Source organism: Chelonia mydas, chromosome 8 (genome assembly GCF_015237465.2).
Source record: "Chelonia mydas isolate rCheMyd1 chromosome 8, rCheMyd1.pri.v2, whole genome shotgun sequence".
Lineage (NCBI taxonomy): Eukaryota > Metazoa > Chordata > Testudines > Cheloniidae > Chelonia > Chelonia mydas.
In genome coordinates, this window is record NC_057854.1 from 41,408,975 (window position 1) to 41,424,199 (window position 15,225).

At 50.2% G+C, this 15,225-nt stretch overlaps 1 protein-coding gene across 11 annotated transcripts in view; it reads right to left on the minus strand.

Moving 5' to 3' along the window:
- LOC102945167 (nitric oxide synthase 1 adaptor protein) overlaps positions 1 to 15,225 on the minus strand; it is a 188,816-nt gene that overhangs the window by 79,703 nt on the left and 93,888 nt on the right. For 8 of the 11 annotated variants that reach the window (XM_043520861.1, XM_043520860.1, XM_043520859.1 and 5 more), the window contains one exon: positions 2,118 to 2,210. The exons of the other annotated variants lie outside the window; for them this stretch is intronic. In XM_043520861.1, the coding sequence (XP_043376796.1) occupies positions 2,118 to 2,210 (93 nt within the window). The remainder of the gene's footprint in view (positions 1 to 2,117; positions 2,211 to 15,225) is intronic. 11 annotated transcript variants of the gene reach the window in all.

Consider the following 15,225-nt stretch of genomic DNA (forward strand, 5'->3'; position numbering starts at 1 on the left):
TGGTCATAAGATTTTTAAAAAATTATATTTCATGATTTCAGCTATTTAAATCTGAAATTTCATGGTGTTGTAATTGTAGGGGTCCTAACCCAAAAAGAGCACGTGGGGTGTCGAAAGGTTATTGGAGGAGGGGTTGCGGTACTGCTACCCTTACTTCGGCGCTGCTGGTGGCGGCGCTGCCTTCAGAGATGGGCAGCTAGAGAGCGGCGGCTGCTGGCCAGGAGCCCAGCTCTGAAGGCAGAAGCCCGTTAGCAGCAGCACAGAAGTAAGGATGGCATGGTATGGTGTAGCCACCTTTACTTCTGCGCTGCTGCCTGCAGAGCTGGGCCTTCAGTCAGCAGCCGCCACTCTCCGACCGCCCTGCTCTGACGGCAGCAGTGCAGAAATAAGGGTGGTGATACCACGACCCCCCTAAAATAACCTTGCAACCCCCTTGCAATTCCCTTTTGGGTCAAGACCCTCAGTTTGAGAAACACTGGTGAAATCTGTATAGTATAGGGTAAAAGACCAGATTTCATGGGGGGAGACCAGATTTCACGTTCTGTGATGGGTTTTTCTTGGCTGTGAATTTGGTAGGGCACTACCCATGAGCCATGGACCATTAAAAGGTATTGATGATCATGTTTATATTTTGCCTCCATCCCTTCCCTTGAGGAGACTGTTCCCCAACCCTGTACAGCTCACTGGGACGTATTTCATACCCTCCTGCGGCACGCAGGCCACGTCCCACAGGTCTCACTGGTTGTGGCTTATTGGCCTCCTCTGTGGGGTCCACTTTGGCCAGGGCCCCCACAGATGCAGGTTGTCAGCACCTTCATTGTTACTACCAAGGTGCTGTTCCCAGCATGCAATGGGCCAGCTTGCTTGGGCCAAAGTGGAGCACTGCTCCCTTCCAGTGTGCAAGGCCAGCCCTGCTCTGGGGAGGAGGGACACAGCTGGCCCACTGTGGGCTCCCTACTGCAAACCCGCTCTCTTTGCTCCCTGGGCCTGACTCACTCCAGGACTGGAACAGAGGGGAGGCAGCTTACACCACTGCTAGCCAGGGGCTACCAGGGCCAGGGCCCTGTCTGAGCCGCTGCAGCGCTGGACTGCCTCAGCTCCTCCCACCAGCACACCCGCCCACCAGGACACTTTCTGCCCGAGGGCAGAGCCAGCACTCACTCTCCAGCCACACGGGGGCTATTTCCTGCCCCTTCACACCAGTGTAGCCATGGCAGAAGGTGAATCCTGCTATTTGGGCTGGACGCCCCCCACTACCCAGCCCTTGGATCCCCACTCTCATCTGGGCACTGCAGGGTACAATGCAGCCAGCTGGGCGGGGGGGGGGGGGCAGGGTTTGCATGGGCACTCTGCCTTGGTGCCCATGGTGACACTGGGCTAGGCAGCAAAGTGAGGCCTCGCAGGGATCAGCGGCAGACCATGTGCCTGCCTGGCCGGCCACAGCTGACTAGGCACCACTCCCAGATGGTGCTGCTCAGACGCTGGTACTTCCCGGGCTCAGCCAATGGGGCAATGCGAAAGGTGTCTCCCCCGCCCCTCCCCCCCAGGCCAGGGCTGGCCCATACTAACCCGGGAGCTCTTGGGGAGATACCAGTGTAACCCTGGGGGCTGAGGCTCGCTCCCTCCCCCACGCTGCTTTCTACTAATGACATTGCAGCTCCCTCATCCATAGCCCTGCAGGCTGCCCTGGCAGAAAAGAGAGGAGTTGGGTATGAATTCCCCCTCCCTCTGGGCCTGGTACCAGGGCAGTGACCACTGGCTTCCCACAGAGAACTAGCTGCAGCCTGAGGCAAGCAGTGTGTCTGCTGCAGGCTGGGCCTGGTCAATCCCTGCAGCCCCTCTAGGCCCCCTGCAGCCAAAGGGCTTGTTCCTTGCAAAGCCTCAGTAAACAGACAGGCCCTTTCCACGCCAGGCGCGCAGCTAGCCAAAGCTCTGCACTGGGCTGCAGGGGCAACTCCCCCACACCTCTTCCCAAGAGGCCAGTTGGCAGGACACACTCGAGAGCCTACAACAGCCATAGTCCCATCACTCACACTAAGGGGCCCAGACATGTCCCCGCAGGTGGAGGGGACCCCGCCACACAGGCACCACTGGCTCGGGGGGGAGGAGCTTCTTACCTTCTTCTTCTTTTTCAGCAGGACCTTCACCCCATCCACTGACACCAGGAGACTCACTTTCTTCTTCTTGATGTTCTTGGCTTTAAACTCGTACTGGGGGAGGCAAGGGAAAGGCCAGTGAACCCCCTGCACCACCTGCCTGCGTCCTCCCACCAACCAGCACCCAATTGCCGGCGCGGGGGCGGAGGGCAAAGGAAGGTTCTCGTACACTCGCACACACAGGCACACCCACACATGCATGTATGCATACAAACACACACACGTGCAAACAGAAGCACGCACATTCTAGCCCACAAGGGTCTTGCTCTCCTTGTCAGTCTCCTGCTCCCTTCTTCTCTCTCACACACACACACAGAGCATACGACAGGGACACTGATACACAATACAGTAACTCCTCACTTAAAGTCCTCCCGGTTAACTTGTTTCATTGTTACGTTGCTGATCAATTAGGGAACATGCTCGTTTAAAGTTGTGCAATGCTCCCTTTTAACCTCATCCTTTGGCAGCCGCCTGCTTTGTCCACTTCTTGCAGGAAGAGCAGCCCGTTGGAGCTAGCTGGTGGGGGCTTGGAACCAGGGTGGACCGGCAGCCCCACTATCAGCTCCCTGCTCCCCTAAGTTCCCTGTGCAGCAGCTGCCCAGCAGGCTATCAATTTCCGGCAGTTCAGCTGTCCCTCCCCCACCACTATGTGCCGCTCCTGCCCTCTGCCTTGGAGCTGCTCCCAGGAGCCTCCTGTTTGCTGTGCAGAGGGGGGAAAGGGGTGGGGCTAATGTCAGCGTGTCCCTCTGCTCCTGCACCCTGCTTACCCCTTCTCCATATACAGCAGGGTGGGGACACAGAAAGAGAGAGCTTGGGGCAGCAGCTGCTGTCTCCACTTCCTGATCGACTTAAAAAGACAATGTACTTAAGAGTGGGGTCAGGGTATTTAAAGGGGCAACGTGCATCTCTCTCTCTCTCTCCCACACACAGGGTGTGTGTCTGTCTCCCCTCCCTCCGTTTGTGCTGCCTTGTAGAGTGTGAGGCTACATTAACAACAATGTGTTAATGCTTGAGGGCTCAGCCAAAAGCTAGTTCATCATTTAGCAGTAAGGCATTCCCTGGGAAATATCCCACCCACCCTCTTCCACCCTTTAACTTCACCACCTCAACCAAGCTTCACAATCATCATCACTGTGTACAGTATTAAACTGTTTGTTTAAAATGATGTATACTGTGTGTGTGTGTGTATACACACACACACACACACACAGTTTTTTTGTCTGGTGAAAAAAATTTCCCTGGAACCTAACCCCGCCATTTACATTAATTCTTATGGGGAAATTGGATTCACTTAACATTGTTTCGCTTAAAGTCGCATTTTTCAGGAACATAACTACAACGTTAAGCGAAGAGTGACTGTATGCCATACCAGCTGGGACCAACACCACCACTACACCAGTATCCTGTGTTGGAAGCTCAAGAAAGGCAGCCCCCTCCTCAGTGCCCTGGCTGGCTGCAATGCCAACTCCTGGTAGCACTAACGACACGGTGACACCTTTTCGGGGGAGATGGGATGTTACATTCATCATCCACTTTTATTGCAAATCTTCAGAGAAAAAAAGTACCTAGGCAAAGATGTAAGCAAGTCACTCATAAATTGGGGTGCTAGCCCACAGGGCTGGACCACAGAGCACGCACACCCTTTCAGGGCTAGTCCATATCCACACCCCACCCCGCTGCTTCCCAAACTGCCATCCAGTGATCACTATGCGTTCCTGGAGCATTTGCTGGCCTTTTGCCCCATGCAGCTGGCTGTGACCAGTGGCTAATGTACCCTTTCATTTAAAGTGAATGTAGCGATGTTGTCTTATACCACCGTGGGTTTGGCTCGAGTCACAACAGTTTCAAGCTCAACATAGCAAAATTGCCTCTGGTGCTTTTCTCAAATGGGGAGGCTCTAGGGACACGCAAAGTCCAAGGATACCAACCGCAGAGACAATCACCAGCACAAAGTTTTATTAAAGCACTAAACAAAGTTACAATTACTCAAGCCTATAGAAACCCTCCACAAACCTATGCAGTAATTATACCTGCAGTCATCCTCACGTCCTCAATGACATTCGTGGGAATGATGCTACCTCTCACCAACTGATCATCAGTAGGGGGTGAGCTGCTGCTGGGGTTTTCCTGTGAATATTCCCATTTTTACCCAACCAAGGAACCCTTTATACATTGCAATTCTACCTATGCCTAATGCCTTATGCATATGCATGAAGGTGTCAGCCCTCTTTTCCTAGTCTGTACTTCTACACCCCAGGAACATTAGGGTGCCCTGTTTTATCGGTTGTTTATAGTTCCTCTTATTGTCATTAGCATCTATGCACTAAGTATACCATATGGTCAACACAGACTTTCCTTGATGTTACAATCAGGTGTCTTGTGGTCTCAGACAATACGTTGTGGTCTGTTGCAATCACCTATTGGCCCATCTTTACAGTAACCTTGTGACTTTATGGGCATAGGGCTATTCCTAGGTCACTCACTCATGTTAAGTATTCTGATGCCTATGGCCTAGCATGGCTAAGCTGACATCTTACAGGTCTCAGCCTGTAGGCCGTGCATTTCAGCCTTGCTTTCCTTATCGACCTAACACACACTCATCACTGCTAAATACTTGTCAATGCTATACATCTATAATCCTACAACTTCAATCTATTTAACATTGACTGTATATGAACTGACCATAACATCACTTAATACAATGATATGTGGATGATAGAATGAACTAACTGGCTACACTGACCAGCACAGAGGCAATGAGAACTACACGAAACATGTCCCAGCTCTCACATCTCCACAGGGCAGGGACATTATGTGAGCACCAACAGGGGCAGAGGTGGGTCAGCATGGTGGGGATGGGTCCGTGTGACTGTGGGTTGGGCAGCACTGGAGCTCCATGAACTGATCTCTAGGAAGATGTGGTACATCCTATGGCACAGCAAGAACCCCTCAGACATTGATCTCTACAAACGGAAAGGGGGGTTGACTGGTTGTTAAACTAGCTGCTCAGACCCAGAAAATTCCTGCTCGGCCTCTCCAAGCCCCCTGCAGGTTCTACTTTAAGCAGTTCTCAGCCCACACTGCTGTGCTGGGGTGCTGACGTGCACTTCCGCGTGGTAAGCACTTGGAGGCCCTTGGGGACAGAAGGTATTGACAACGGTCAGGCTCTGGCACGCTGAGACCACGGGCTATCATGGTGACCAATCCGTCTCACTGTGTCCTTGTTCTCCCCATCTGTCTGTCTGTCTCTTGTCTTGTCCTTAGGTTGCCAGCTCTTTGAAGCCAGGACTGTCTCTTTGTGCTGTGTTTGTACAGCACTAGCACAATGGGGTCCTGGTTCAGGCCTGGGGGTCGCTAGGGACTCCACAACATAAATACGAAATACTAACGGCTGAAGGCTGGTAGTACAGTATATCGCTATGTCACCGACATAGAGTAACTCCGAATCTGGTGCAGGCTGGTCAGTGTCCCCCCCTTTGGGATTATTTGAGCCCTGTCTCAGGAAATCACAGTCTGACTCAAACACATTTACATGCCTTAAGCTGAGAGGCAATCGCCCTGGTCGTTCCAGCGTGTGCCAGAGCAGAGGTTCTCAAATGCACCCAATGTATTCTTGGGGGTGGGGGGGCGCGCGTAGGAAAAAAAAAACGTACTGCACACATTTTACCCACAGCAATGAATAACTAGCAAAGCTGATTCCTCCAGATATACCATGTCCTCCGGTGGCGCTGTGCATTTTGATAGATTTCTGTTAAGCGTGCATAGCATTATACAAAGTCATTGCCATCTGTACATTAATTCGTTTGCTATGGCACAGTGCGCACATGTAATTGTAAGCATCGACTAGGGTGACTAGATAGCAAGTGTGAAAAATCGGGACGGGGATGCGGGTAATAGGCGCCTGTATCAGAAAAAGCCCCCAATATTGGGACTGTCCCTATAAAATCAGGACATCTGGTCACCCCAGCATCGACCACAATCACAGTTTTGCTTTTGCTCCTGCTCCTATTACAATGGATCGCTGGCTCATTTGTGGAATTGCTCTGCTCCAAAAACCAGGAGCACCCATCACACTAGTAGCAACAGTGCAATGCCCGTAAGCAGCATCTCACTTTCCTGTATACTTAAACGGCTCTGTTTGAATCAGTGCCTTAGTGGTTTTCATATTTCTTGAGAGCTGAATGTGGATGTTCTTTGTTAGTGTATGTACTTGTGTAGGGGTGAACACAAAGAAGGGGGCGTTGTCAAATAGGTTTGAGAACCACTGTTCCAGAGTACCCTGCATGTTGTGCAGTGGCTGAGTGTTGAAGAAGGTAGAGCAGTATGGAGTAAGGGACAGTAGATTGTTGCTCATGTCCCAAACACACACACACACACACCATGTGAGCTGGGCAGCACAGCTGCACTCACATGCTCACCCCTGTTACAAGAGCACACCGGGAAGTGGAGTTTGGTGCATGGTATATTTCAGAACTGATCCCACTGCAGGGAGAAGAGGCCCAGATTAAAGAGCACTGGTTAGTCACCCATACAAACCCCAGCCCAGCTTCAAAGGCTGCCCCCAGCAGCAGGCACCTTCCTGAGACATTAGCAGTATGCACTAAGGCATTGGTTTCGACAGCCAGTACTTGAAAGGCAGAAACCACCCCCGGCTCAGCCTGCAATTTCACAATAACAGCACTAAAGTACAATTCCCCAAAACCACTGAACACCCACTGATGGACGCGAGATACAGATGAATCTGACAGAACAGTGCCTGGAGACTACAATGAGAGTGACAGCTTCTAAACCTTTCTGCTGCCTCCAGCCAGCCAGGAGGCTGGAGCAAATGAGCAGCTCCTGGCGTGGTGCAGTGCTGCCAGCCTGGCGTGACTGCATCGCAAAGGCCTAGATCTGCCCCTAGCACAGTCTGACTCCCACCTACATGCTGCTCACTGCTGACACACCTCACCCTCCTGGGACACCTTTTGTGGGGGAGGGCAGTTCAGACTTGACCCTTGGCCTCTCTGCTGAGACTGCCAACAAAGGGGCCAGCTGGGGTGAGATTTCAAATGACACGGAAGCCTGTCCACTGGACCTGGACTGCAACCCCCAGCCCCAAAGCTCTTTCATGCCCAGCTGGCCGCAGAACACACTCTTTCTGATGTCTGTGAGTGCCAGGGAGCATTTGAAATGAATGAGGAACAGATGAGACTGATTCAGGCTATGTCTACACTACAGAGCTTACAGCGGCACAGCTGTACTGATGCATGTGCGCTGCTGTAAAACCTCTTGTGTAGCCACTCTATTGCAATGGGAGAGAGCTCTCCCACCGGCATCATTAAACCACCCCCACTGAGCGGTGGTAGCTCTGTTAGTGGGAGAAACTCTCCTGCCGACATAGCGCGGAGCACACTATCACTTATGCTGGAGAAATGTATGTTGCTCAGGGGGGTGGAATAGACATGGTCTAATTGTCACTGTATGGCTGGGCTCTAAGCGAGAGGGAAGGGGAGGAGCCCCTGTGTTTTGTGCTAGGAAGAGCTAGTGAAGCAGTCTGATCTTGAGCTGAGAGAAGGCAAGACCAGGCAAGGCAGGGCAGAGGTGTGTGTGCGTGCATGTGTGAAGGGGAGTTTGAATGTTGTGGGGGGATCAGGCTGCTCAGATACTTGCTGTGGGGACTAAATTAAAGCAAATCCATAAACTAAAGGAAAGAACCCTTGGCTAGTAAGTGCCACACAACTTCTCTGTTGCCCTGACAGCCTGTCCCAAAGCCAAAGCTCCCCAGTAACTGGAGCAAAAAGAAGAGTGGCCCGTTACTGAGAGAGAAGAGGGCCCAGCTTACAGCACAGACTCCCCTGCCCCCAAAGCACACACACATCTTTTGTACCCTCTCCGGCAAACAGGTGCCAGGGTTATCCCATGGGGCAGACTGATTTATGTTAAAGTGATTTTAGTCACGAGTTTTAATCATGATTTAAATCAGTAAGCAGGAAACCTCGATTTAAATAATTAGTTTTAATCTTGTTTTGTATTTGTACTTTTAGTTATTTTCCTAATGAAAGGCTGATTCTTGTTGTCTGGTAGACATTAAAACATGTTGATTTGCAACTACATACAGCCGTTACAACAAATTTGGTGCTTCTTTTGGCTACCAGGAGGATACACTGTATCTATATACATTTATTTAAGCAACTATAAAGCTTAAATTCTATGTGTTCAGATTCTTCATTTTTATATTTTTATTATGGCGAATGATGCATTTGTCATTTACTAGATAATGAATTTTTTACTTCTCATGTGTGTCCAGCTCAATTCAGATGGAAATTTGAATTCAGTGTTATCTATAGTTAGCAGATTTCACTGATTGTTTCTGGTTACCATGTCCTTCAATATTTTAGAACTAGTAGAGCTCATCCTCTCACCCCTAATTTTTATTCATAGAGTGGAAGAGGAAAACAAGCTTTCCTGCCTTTTCAATTCTCAATTGTTTTCTTTACTTTACTAATCATTAAGCTGAACTAACTGAATAAACTAAAATGACGAAAATATTCACTCTGTAACTGCTGTGAAAAGCTAGGTTAGCCCTTCAGCAGACTCTAGTTCCAGGTGCTAAGCTAGTGATTTCTAGCAGTAAAACTTCAGCAGCAAACATATATTGCTTAATAATATTTTTTAATTTAATTGAAATGATTTTACAGTAAGTTTAGGCCTTATCATAAGAGGTTATTTACCTGTAACTGGAGGTTCTTCAAGATATATGGTCCCTGTCTGTGTTCCACTGAGGGGTTACGCATGTGCCATGTGTCCAGAGTTAGAGAATTTGAAAGTTAGTGTCCATTGGTCTGCGCACGCACCCTGGCTCACCTTGTGCTTCCATCAGAGGCGATAAAGGGCGGGACAGACCGACCTCATCTTCAGTTCTTTCTCTACTGAAAATTGACCAATCCACAGCAGAGGGGAAGGCGGGCGGGGAGTGGAATACAAATGGGGACCACACATCTCAAAGAACCTCCTGTTACAGGTAAGTAACATCCTTTCCCTCTTCGAGTGATGGTCCCTATTGTATTCCACTGAGGGCGACTGACAAGCAGTACCTAAGTTGGAGGAGGACAGTGCGAGGATGAGGATGGAATGGTCATGTGGAGAACTGCTGTGCTGAAGGAGGCATCTGCCGCCGAGTCCTGCACTAAGGCATAGCGTGCTGCAAGGGTGTGAACCGAACTCCATTTGGCTGCTCTACATATGTCTACAAATGGAACATCTTGAAGGGAGGCCGTAGTTGAAGGCTGAGCTCTCGTGGAGTGAGATCACACCCCTGTAAGGGGAGGTAGGCCTGACACTTAGTAGTAGTGTATAATGCAACAGGAAATCCATTTGGAGATGCTCTGGGTGGCGATGGCCTGTCCCGTTCCCCCCTCCACCCCACCCTGAGTCTCTCTGATACTGCAACAAACAGTCTAGGGGATTTTCTGATTTGTTTAGTTCTCTGCAGGTAGAAGGCCAAAGCTCGCTGTATGTTGAGGGAATGGAGTTGACATTCCTCTGCAGAAGTGTGTGGTCTCAGGAAGAAAACAGGTATGTGAATGGCTTGATTTACGTGAAACTGGGAGACCATCTTTGGCAAAAATTTGGGGTGTAGCCCTAGGGAGACTTTATCCTTGTGCAATATCATCAAAGGAGGGTTCACCATCTTAGCTCCGAGCTTGCTGACCCATTTTGAGGAAGTAATTGCAACCAGGAAGGCGACTTTCATGAAAAGAAGGGGCATGGAGCACAAAGCTAATGGCTCAAAGGATGGCTTCATCAGCAGAGAGAGAACTAGATTCAGGTCTCATTGGGGTACAGTTGGTTGGATGGGTGGGAGGCCTTTCCAAAACCTAGCGGTTAGCAGGTGTGTAAAGACAGAGCAACCTTCCACCAGAGGGTGGAATGCACTAATTGCCGCCAGGTGGACTCTCAAAGAACTGCAGGTGAGACCTGATGACTTTAAGGATAGAATTTCGTTCAGAATGAGGGGGACCCCTGTGGATTCTGGTAAGACTCCTTTGCATTGAGCTCAAGTTGCGAAGCATTTCCACTTGGCTTGGTAACATTGCCCAGTGGACTCTTTCCTGATGCTGGAAAGAACATGTTGTACAGCTGAAGAACATGTCTGTACTAAAGTGGATGCTCATCCAAATACCACATTCAGAGGTGTAGCATGTGTGCATTGGGATGTTGGCTCTTGCCTTGTACTGGGTCAGATTGGGGAAGTTGGCAATGGGAATCGATGGGCAGGAGGACATGCAGAGGAGATTGAGAAACCAGAATGTCTGGGCCACCAGGGTGTGGTCAGAATGACCACCACTCTGTCTCGTTGGACCTTGTGCAGCATCCAAGGCAGAAGTGGTAGAGGAGGGAAGGCATGGCTAAGTTGGTCTGACCAGGGGAGTAGGAGAGCAATCCCCTGGGAGTGGTGGCCCAGACCAAGGCCTCCTCTGGAGCAGTATGTAGAACATTTGCTGTTCATCTACGATGCGAAGTGATCTCTGGTCTGATCTCTGAATTATGGAATTGTGAAGTTCCAACTTGTGGTCTATTGCAAAATTTCTGCTGAGCGAGTCTGCAAGTACATTTTGTGTCCCAAGAGGATAGGCTGTGGACAAGAGGACCTGGTGATTGATGCACCAATCCCAAAGACCGTCTCTGTGCATAATCTTGGCTGCTTTGCAGTGCACTGTACAAGCTACGAAACTGCATGGTGTAGTGCTAGGACCCATCTTTCTGATTCACTGCTCTTAGTGGGTAATGACACAAGTCGAGTTCAGATTCCTACATGGTGGGGTCCGATGTCTCCTGTCTTGGCCTATGCACAGTGCTGATTAATTTGGGCTTCTTCTGTATAAGAGACAGACTTCTGAGAAACTTTGCTTTCTCGAACATTTATGTGAGACAAACAGCTGTCATGGCTGGTCTAGGGTTACTCAGTCCTGCCTTGGTGCAAGGTGCTGGACTAGACAACCTCTCGAGGTTCCTTTCAGCCTGACATTACTATGATTGTTGGGTTACTGAGACTTTATTTTGCTTGGGTCGCACAGAAATGGTGAGTCCAGGGCAGTGTACTGTTATGGCAAAGGTGTTAATGAAGCCCGTGGTAGGTTACCAGGATACAATGGATATGAAGCTCTCCAGAGAGGCTCAACAGAGTGCCATAGCCAAGGATGCCTTAGTGGTAAAGGGACTCATGCCCCAGGTCACTGGTGCTTAGACTGCTGCAGCAAGTGCCAAAAGCTTCGGGAAGATGGGGCTGTGACAGATCTCCAACCAAACTGCTGGGGGCGATGTGAGCCATGTTCTCCAAGGAGTTCAGCAGCCCAGTTTGCCAAGCTCCCTGGCAAGCCTGGCTCCTTACTTAGATGCTTAAGTGGCAGCTGAGCTGTCTTGCAAATCTGGCTTGTAATGCCCAAAGAGCCATCTGCTCCAGCAGCTCATCAGCACAATCCCTCTGCTGAGCTCTAGGGATACACATGCGAAGATCTAGCCAATAATTCACTAATAAGCCACATGCCCAAGGGGGCTTGCTAATGAAACACCAACCATAATTTAATAACAAATCAACCAGGAAGAGAGTTAAATAATACAGCAATTCAGTAGAGTGGTTGCAGCCTGCTCCCATGTTCATCATGCTCAAGCGTGCAGCAGAGGGGTTTTCAGACACTAGCCAATGCAGCTGGGGAGATGGCAGTGCAAAGAAGGCACACGGACTTCGGTGGAGAGAGATGAATGCACACCAGCTGTGGACCTGATCAGGACGGTTTCAGCCTCATTATAGACATTTCTGTTTGATTCTGGTACAGTTGGCCTCTACTAAGGGTACGTCTGCATGGCCGACGTTAAAGCGCTATAATCAAACCACCTCCGTGAGGGGAATAGCTCCCAGCGCTGCAGCACTGTCTACACTGCCACTTTACAGCGCTGAAACTTGCATTGCTCAGGGACGTGTTTTTTCACACCCCTGAGCGAAGAAAGTTTCAACACTGTAAGTGGCAGTCTAGACAAGGCCTAAGGCAGCAAAAGGCTCTGAGTCAGTTCCCTGGTACAGTTAGGATTTTCTTCTGCAGAATAAACAACTGCTCTCTACCTATCCAGTGGCCTATGGCGGCAGACACTCCCTTTTTCTGAACTGCTCCAGTGTGTGGCCTGTGTTACACAGGAGGTTGGACTAGATGCTCACAGCGGTACCATCTCTGAATGGGGGTGTTAAACACCTGGGCGGGGGGTAACTCTCAATTGCTAATCAAAGAACATGAGAGAGAGGAGAGACTTGCATTCTGAAGAGCTGCCTAACTGAATGTGAACAGCATGTAACTTGGGCAACACAAAGGAGTGGGACTTGGGACAGGGCATCACTTATTTCCCAGTCTGGTTCTGGGACACTGGCATCTTCAGAAGAAAAATGTCTGTGAGCACATCCCTCTGGTGTGTGCCTCATTGAGCGAAGCACGTCGGGATGCCCTGGTTCCAGTGCCCAATTCAAATGAGTGGAATAAAACCCCATCTTCACCTACTACGATGAGTTCTCTCTTCTGGGGACATTTCCTCATTGCAGCTGTGCTGACTGTGGAGTCAGTGTTCTGTAGTGAAAGTGTTTGTTGAAAATGTACCAGTCTGGTCATTCCAGCCAGGAACCCACCCTTACCCGGTCACATTCCAACGCTGCAGCAGTAGGGCACAGAGCAACAGATGAGCTGTGAGATGCACTCTGTAGAACCCCTGCCCTGCCATTCTTCTCCAGGGTGCCCTTTCCCGGTAGCTACTGTTAGAGCCTGAGATGTTACTGTGGTCCACAGGTGCCACATGGAGCGGGGATCTGGATGCTTGGAAGAGAAGCTGGAAAGGGAATGGTGAGAGCAGGGGGTTGTGACAGGTAGGGAAGGAGGCAAGAGAGTGGTCAGCCTTGCATGGAAGGACAATGCAATTCTGTGGCTGAGTACATGCCTCGCTGCCAGGCTGTTGGGAAAGACCTGATGGAATCAATAGCTCCACTGAGCAGCCACAGAAATGTCTTCAAAAACCACTGGCTTCAGCCTTTCCATGCCCGTCTTCCCTCTGTGAAATGGGCTGATGATAATCTCCTGCCCCACAAGGCATAAGGCTGTTACAACCCATGGAATGAGTTGAGACCCCCTTTGGACAGCAAAACACTATCAGGGCCAGGCCAGGCCAGGCTTGTGCAGGCAGGGTGGTTGAGTCAATGGCTCAAGCCAGTCACACTCAGCTGGTGGGCCAGAGAGATGCCAGCCAAGCACTGTCCTGGGCGAAGATGCCTCCACTAATGCTGTGTCTACGTCAGCACCCAGTGGAAAGCAAGCCCGGGGCTGGCCATGTGCGAGGCTCACACTCCTTGTTCAGGCTGCCTGGGAGCAAACCCAGCGAAATCACCCTCAGCCAGTCCAGAGAGGAGAAAACTTTGTTCAGGAGCCAAGGAGACTATGCAGATGCAGTTACCATGGCAACTGTTGCTTCCTCTTCAGCTCGCACGAGAGATGTTTGCAGGAGAAATCCACAAGGAGGGACAGACTTGTGAAAGGGGGGCAGTCAGTGGGATGAGGTGGAGAGAGCAGCAAGCAGAAACTCCCCACTCTTACCACTCTAAAGCAGTGGTCACCAACCGATTGATCGCGATCAACTGGTCGATCCTAGAGGATCTCCCAGTCGATCGTGATCTCCAGTGATGCAGTGTGGCTGCATCTAAGGCAGATTCCCTGCCTACCCAGGTCCCACACTGCTCCCAGAAGTGGACAGCACAGACCTGTGGCCAGGGGTCTCCCTCCCCGCGCTGCTCCTGCCTGCAAGCACCGCTCCTGCAGTTCCCATTAGCCGAGAGAGCTGCGGGGACAGTGCTTGCAGAGAGGGCCACGTGTCCCCTGCCCCTCCCAGGGGCGTATTGGCCCCTTCTGGGAGCGGTGTGGGGCCCGAGTAGGCAGGGAGCCTGCCTTAGCCTCGCTGCACCCGCTGTCAACCGGGAGCCGCCAGAGGTAAGTGCTGCCCAGTGGGAGGCCGTGTTAGGGTGCTTATTCCTTCACCCACTCACTTCCCTGGTCCTTCTCGCATGAACAGAGAGCAGCAATACCCGAAGTCCAAAGATGCAAACAATTCGATGTTTATTGGGGTGAACTTCCAGCAAGCATGATTCCAGTTTCCTTCCTTAGTGTCCCCCTTCCCAGCTCTGACACCACAGAACCTTGCCTGTGTCCCTGTTCTCATTCCCCCCGTTAGCAAAATATGATTCCAATTCCCCCATTCCCCGTTCCCATTCCCCCCTTTTCTTCCTGATTGACTGCAGACTATATAGTAAAACTTGAGTTCTGCTTAGCTATACCTTAACCAGTCATTTTACTGAAATTTAACTAACCAATCCTAACATATCGTAACATGATTATTTAACCAATTATATCCCACCACCTTAATTAGTTTACACCCAGCAAAATTAATTATACAGAAGACAGAAACAATCACAGAACCAGACAGAGATTATACAGACAAACAATGGGGACTACAGTGATAGAAAAAGAAATGAGGATTTCACATCCCAGCTATTGATAAGCGAGTTCTTGCCAGACAGGATGTTATTAAACTAAGTTTCCTTTTACATCTTCTAGGCACTTCCCTTTCTCTGGAGGTGATAGGAATACAGTCCTGTCCTGATAATGCCTAACAGCCCAATAGCACCTTATTTCAATGTGCCCAGTTTGGAATATAAGGATGTGACCATATGATTCCCAGTTTATGGCTGCCTTGCTGCTTAGCCAGAGGCCTTAGCCTAGGAACAGGGCCTCAGACTGTCATAGTGAGAAAAGGCCTTATACAGGCAGACAGTGATTTTGATTCTTTCTTTTATACCTCTATAACTAGCTAAATGATAAACACATACCTAAATTCTTAAAGTACAGGCTTTGCAGACAGGCCTGAATATCTATATCCTAACAGGCCACACCCCAACCCCCATCACTGAGCCCCCTCTCAGAGCCAGCACCCTGTACCCCCTCTTGCACCCCAACACTCTACCCCAGTCTGGAGCCCCCTCCTGCACCCTCGATGCAATACT